Source organism: Brassica oleracea, chromosome C6 (genome assembly GCF_000695525.1).
Source record: "Brassica oleracea var. oleracea cultivar TO1000 chromosome C6, BOL, whole genome shotgun sequence".
In the NCBI taxonomy this organism is placed as follows: domain Eukaryota; kingdom Viridiplantae; phylum Streptophyta; class Magnoliopsida; order Brassicales; family Brassicaceae; genus Brassica; species Brassica oleracea.
The window spans coordinates 32,567,225-32,573,920 of NC_027753.1; the positions used below are offsets into that span (position 1 = coordinate 32,567,225).

The following is a 6,696-nucleotide window of genomic DNA, read 5'->3' on the forward strand; positions in this document are numbered from 1 at the left end:
CAAAAGCTGAAATATCACTTTCATGGTGACATGTGTCGATGCACATGCAAATTTGAAATTCCTGATGGTCTAGTCTCACCTACTTTAATAGTCTAGAGATATCCATTTCCAAAACCTTTAGAAAAATCCATTTTATACCAATCAGATAATAGAAACAGATAATTACGTAATTGACTAAAACCTTTTTAAAAGTAAACATTTCGGACCCACGAAAACACACGCTTCCTCGCCAGCGACGCCTTTCACGTTTCCGTTTCCGTTTCCGTTTCACCAAACGTAACATATAACATAATACTACGAAACTTGCTTTGATCCATCGAGAGAGATTCGCAGTGATGGCGTTTTGGAGGCTGAGCTCTGGAGACGCCACGGGTTTCAAGTTCCTCTTCTCAATCGCTTCCCTCTACGCTCTTATGGTGGCGATTGCTTACTGCGTCCTCCACATGAAACACATCTCCCCTCTCCCCTTCGACGCGCCTCTGGATCGATTCTCCGAAGTCAGAGCCGTCGAACACATCCGCGTCTTGGCCGAGGAGATCGACGGTCGCCAGGTGATTCGGCGTCGTTTTACTCTTAACAAACTCCTTTTCTTCTTCTTCTACTGATTATAATCCTTAATTGGTTTCTGTTAGGAGGGACGACCTGGGCTTAGAGAAGCGGCAACGTACATTAAATCTCAGTTGGAGATGGTGAAGGAGAGAGCTGGGCCTAATCTAAGGTGACTGAATCAGAGATATCACGAGTTGTTTAATGAATGCTGAGATTTGTCACTTCACATGCACTCAACTAATAGTATATTAATTGGTTTCAGCGTTATCAAAAAGAATGTTCTTTTTTTTTTTTATTGATCGGAGATGAAAAATTGAATGCTTGTTGTTGTGTAGAGTTGAGGTGGAGGAGACGCAGGTGGATGGCTCCTTTAGCATGATGTTTCTTGGCCACAGCATTTCACTCGGTTACAGAAACCACACTAATATACTTATGCGGTATTCTTTTCTTAATCCCCAAAGTATTATTCTTTACTATTGAATTTTGTTCTAGCCAAAATTGCAGTTACTGTTTGCTGGTAAAGGCAATCTATGTACAGTTTTTTGGGGGGTTCTTTAGTCTGGCTGAGAATGTTGAGGAAATCAAGGTCTATTGTGTTAGACTTTCTGGTTTGTATTTATTGTTCAGGAGGCCTTCCTTGTTTGTGTTACTATTTTATTCAGTCATCAATAGTCTGCAACATTGAATGGTTGTGTCCCCACTTATTAATGCTTAAGCATTTGACCAATTTTATTTTCCTTGCAGTATTTCGTCGATGCATTCTCTTGACACCGATGCATCTGTATTGATGAATGCACATTTTGACAGTCCTGTCAACTCCCCTGGAGCTGGTGACTGTGCGTCATGTGTAGGTGCGTTTGGTACATTTCTTTAGTTCTAGGCCAATATATCATGGTTGTGTTTTTTTTTTCTATTTGCAGCATCACTGCTTGAAGTAGCTAGACTGGTAGTAGATTCAGGCTGGGCCCCGCCTCAACCTATAATTTTTCTCTTCAACGGTGCTGAAGAGCTTTTTATGCTGGTAAAACATTTATGGTGCTTAGTACTGTTTCACATGGGATATTGTTTTATTTGGTAAATAGGATGAAGTTTATACCATAGTCAAGGTGCTGAAATTAAGCTTAATACTTTACATGGTTGTGTGGCTTTTTGTCGTTTGTTTAGGGCTCACACGGCTTCATGACGCAGCATAAGCTGAAAGACACCATTGGAGCTTTTGTAAACGTGGAAGCTTCTGGGACAGGGGGTATTGGTAAGATCTGATCTACGTTTTATTAGTATTCCCTAAGACATGTCTGTGAAAGTATTAATGAATAATGCCTTTTTACTTATGGCAAGTTCCTTTCCCTGCTAATCTATTCCTCTACATGAAAATGATGTTCTTAAGTTTGATCTTCTCTTTAGCTTCTGTGATGACTGAAACAAAAAAAAAAAGCTTATCTTTAAACATGTGTCTAGACCACTGCCTTGAACATGTAGAAAAGCTTCTCTTACTACATCCTGTCTCTAGAAATTAATGCATACACATTCGTTATCCTTTAGACACTAGGAAATATGTGTATCAGGTTCAAGTCTTTGCTTGTCAGTGAGTAATTGTTTTGAAGTTTTTATTGTGCTAATTGCTCGTACATTTGACTTGATGTTGATGGTTGACAGATCTGGTCTGCCAATCAGGACCTGGATCGTGGCCTTCCAATGTCTACTCTCAAGCAGCAATGCATCCAATGGCGCAGAGTTCTGCACAGGTCTCTCTCTCCCACTCTTTTGCCCTATGATAGACATGCACGCTCACACACAAATCTGCTCTTTTTTTTTCCCAAGTGATAGTCGGTTCAGTGATATACTGTGTCCTACCATTTTGTTTCGTGTTCATCTGCATCACTGACTGTAAGTTGTTCTGTGAAATTCCCCAGGATGTTTTCCCTGTAATTCCCGGAGACACCGATTACAGAATGTTTGCAGAAGATTATGGCGACATTCCCGGGCTAGACATTATCTTTCTTCGAGGCGGTTACTACTACCATACTTCCTTTGATACAGTTGACAGAATATTGTATGCATCATTTTGGTATATATAATTATGGTTGTACTTTTCCTTACTATTGTTTATTATTTAGTACCCCTCGTTTCACAGACTATCTTTAAACCAGACCTGGAAGCATGCAAGCACGTGGAGAAAACTTAATCAGTATACTTAAAGCCTTCACGAGTTCTTCTAAGCTGAAGGTTGCTAGCGAAAGAAAGTCGCTTGACATGGATGCTAACAGGGACATGGTTGAAAGAGCTGTTTTCTTTGATTACTTAACACTGTTCATGGTGGGTGCTTTTGACTCTGTTCATCATTTTTTTATAGCTTGTTTACAGTCTCTTGACAAGCTGAAATCACGAAATCTATCAGGTGTATTATCCAAGAAGAGTGGCCATGGTACTGCACAACATTCCAGCCGCGTTGTTCTTTTTTGCTCCCATCTTCTTGTATATGCGGGACCCTGGGATACACCCTTTGTTATCAATCTTCTGGGCATTTTCGAAAGGTAAAAAATTTGCAGTCGATTATTTTCTTAATCTGTTTTGTTATCATGTATTCTTCTCCCACTTGCGAGATGTTTTGGAGATTGAACATTTTTAATCGTTGCCTGATAGGAGTTATACAACATACCGCTGGGATTTTACTTGGCGTCATATTCCCAGTTCTCTTTTCAGTCATCAGATTGTTCTTTGCTTATCCCATGAGCTGGTTGGTTTTGTATACATTGTTACGTTTTTCCACATTTTATTAATGCTAAATAGAGGTGTCGAGAATGTTGATATTTTATTGGTAGGGGAGACTTACTATACTTGTTCTGGAAATGCAGGTTTGCTCATTTATACTTAGCTTTCTTGATGTTCATCCCCTGTTCATTTTTTGGTCTTTTACTTCCAAGAACTATCTCTGATCGCGTCTCACCTTGTCATGGTGTTTCATCTAAGAAGATTATGAAAGTTGTAAAGTCCTTATTCTTCCTCTTGGCTCATTCGCGTCCCTGTCTATTACTAGAAAATGATTTTTAACTATGTTCTTGTAGGAAACATCTGATGAAGCGAGGTTTTGGGGAGCATTTGGGCTCTACGCTTTTGTTACTTCGGTATGCACCTTTGTTCGATCAGTTTAGTTTACACGTTACCTCAAAATTTTGTTATTTGTTAGGCTGATCCATGACTAACAGGATAAACGTTTTCAGGCATATTTCTTCGCTGGATTAAATGGAGGATTCATGACATTTGTAATCTGCATTTCTATGCTACTGGGGTGGATTGCTTTCTGTTTATCTGTCAAGTCATATGGCCATGATTCAATTAAGTAAGACTTCTAGCCTTTCACTGAACTACGAGTGTTGTACCTAACAGTATTTAACTTATGTAACGTTGAGATTGAGAATAAATTTAACTTGAAAATTTTCGCGGCACAGGACAAAAATTCTTTAGCCAATAAGACCCATGTTCATAATTTATAAACTTGATTTAAACAGCAGTCTAGATTCCCACCTCTGATACTTTTTCTCGGTATATGTTTTCTAGACGACATATCTTTCTTTTAAACTTTTGTGTGATAAAAGTTCATCTCATCCAGGTCTCCCATGTTTTATGTGATAGCCCTTGTTCCCTGCCTTCTATATTCTGTCTATTTTAGTGGTATTCTTGCACTACTTCTGATTGAGAAGACAGGAATGATGGGAGCAGTTCCACCACCGTATGGTTAGTTTTCACTGAACTCGATTCTTTCCGAAAGCATCTCTTGTTTCAGCTTATCGATTCACGGCATTTGAGAAGGCCTGTTGCAATTGCAAGTCAGTGCTAAGATAATTTCTGTACACGATCTCGCTTTGCAGGTTTTTATCTTGCAGATGTAGCAGTAGCTGCGGTCACTGGAATTGTCACTGGCTTGTGTGTGGGCCCAATAATACCAATTTGTGGTCGTTGGCTAGCCAAAGCTTCGATCTTGAAATTCCTGCTACATTTCACTGTGGTTATGTTGGCGGTATCATCACAGCTCTTTCCTTATAGCAAAGATGCGCCGAAGAGAGTTATACTGCAACACACATTCTTCTCTGCGGGTAGCCTCTACTCACCCAATATGGATCTGCTATCCTTTTTTGGCGTTATTGATGTAAACCTTCTCTTACTGAATCGAAGTAAATTTTCTAAATGTGCCTTATATAGGTGGAAATGAAATCACAGGTTCAAGTTACGATTTAGCCGTCATTGATTCAAATTCGATGGAGTTCGTTTTTAAACATGCTCCGGAGGTGGCAGAGAAACTTCATGCCGGCCCTTCTTTTTCATTGGGAAACGCTGAAGTGTCTCCTCAAGAAGCTTGGCTGGTACGTTAGTTAGACTCCCTCCTCTCTTACGTACTGTAGACAGGATAGTAAGGTGTATTCAGCTTGGAGTTAAAGAATTGAATGGTATCTGCAGGCACTTTTCCCTATTTCTTGTGTAGTAACAACAAACGGGAGGTTCCCTGCCAAAGCCAACAAGATTTTGGAACGATATAGCCAATTACCGCACTTAAAAACTGATAAACCGCCAACAACATTTGATAACGGAACTCGCAGGGTTCATCTGGAACTCTCTCTGGGGTAAGTTGGATTAAAATCCATAAAAAAAGACTCCAAAAATAAACTTTTTGTTGGGTCTTGTTTTGCTATTTATTGTCGCCATATTCTATTTGCAGGTCACTGGAAGAGATCTGGGTCTCGGTTCTAAACGTAACGGGGCCACTATCAAGATGGTCTTTTGCAGATGGCAAACCTCCAGGTCAGACACAAAGACCCTCTCCCTTTTTCTCTCTCTTTCCAATCCATTTACTAAAAAGCCATAAAACCGAAATGGCCTTGTCACTGCAGCTCCTGAACTCCCATCGGGTGGTCCTCCGTCTTATATATTGAGACTGAGTGGCAACAGCAGTGAGAAGTGGATCTTCTGGTTAGAGGTAACACCAAGTTTTATGTTCTAAAATCCCTTTAGTTAAGGTAAACGGGACTGAATCCAAGGTTGATTATGGCAGGCTAATAAAGAAGAAGAATTGAGAGTAGACTTAGCTGTTCTTGATCAACGTGTTGATGAAGAAACTAGACATTTGAAAAGTCTGTTCCCTGGATGGTCGGATGTCATTGCCTACAGTAGCTTTCTTTCTACTTACTCCTTTTAGTCTCTCCAAAAGAATAATAATAACCCCTTCTCTTAGCACGGACGGGGGCATAGAGTTCAATGTTTTTCTTGATATATTTATATAAGTAATATTTATGATTTTTTTTAATAACATGGTCGCTATATTTGATGATGATTTATCTTTGTTGATATAGTCCAGCAACAATTTTAACCCCTTTTACACAACATAAAGAGACAACGGTCAACGGAGCGTTTGAATATCAGTGTAACAGAGTCTAATGGTCATCTACATCAGTAAACCAACTTTCTGATGTAAATCTTAATAACTCTTATATGCAAAGTTTGTTTTATCTTTTTTCATTTGGAACATGAATCTAAGGAGACTTGAGGATTCAAAAAGTTGAAAAAAGATTAGGTTAGGTAACTTTCTGTACAAGTAAATTCAATAAACCAGAGATTTGTGAACATTAGGCTCTGATCTTTGCTCAGGCTTTGATTTGGATTTTAAGTTGGATTATCATTAACTAAAGAAAGGAGAAAAAAGGAAAGAAAAACTGTAAATAAAGTCGGCTTTCACTTAATAACAAAAATAAAATAAAAAATAAGGTCGGTTTTTACTCAAATCACGAAATCATTATCTCGATCTTCTACTAACCTAAGGTCTCTTTATATAAGAAACGCATACGCAAACCAAATTTTCCAAAGTTTTCCTCTCACACCACAAAAAAGAAGAAGCTAAACCCTTACCAATCTCCTGTCTCTTTCGATTCGTCATGGCAAGAGTTTCTAAAACCATCAGATTCATCATCGTGTTCCTCTTGATGACGTTCTCTCTGTTTTCTTGTGAGGCACGTATTCGGTTTACGAATGATTGCACGAGTACTGATAACGTCGATAAAAACCAGAAGCAGCTACAAGACCTTCCCAAGAGATTTGTTCAGGTGGAGAAAGTTTCAAAAAAGCCACGCCCTGGTCGCTACCCAGCCAGGGTTGAAG

General features: G+C 39.2%; 1 protein-coding gene across 1 annotated transcript; it reads left to right on the forward strand.

Moving 5' to 3' along the window:
- Positions 1–234: 234 nt before the first annotated feature.
- Positions 235–5,848, forward strand: LOC106296684 (endoplasmic reticulum metallopeptidase 1-like). The gene is made up of 21 exons (XM_013732874.1): positions 235–551; positions 633–718; positions 885–986; positions 1,294–1,400; positions 1,470–1,570; positions 1,714–1,801; positions 2,206–2,294; positions 2,463–2,602; positions 2,700–2,865; positions 2,948–3,083; positions 3,193–3,286; positions 3,405–3,534; positions 3,615–3,674; positions 3,771–3,889; positions 4,160–4,284; positions 4,419–4,643; positions 4,750–4,910; positions 5,005–5,168; positions 5,264–5,346; positions 5,436–5,521; positions 5,597–5,848. The coding sequence occupies exons 1-21, from the start codon at positions 336–338 to the stop codon at positions 5,738–5,740; spliced, it is 2,622 nt and encodes an 873-aa protein (XP_013588328.1). The 5' UTR covers positions 235–335; the 3' UTR covers positions 5,741–5,848.
- The last annotated feature ends 848 nt before the right edge of the window (positions 5,849–6,696 follow it).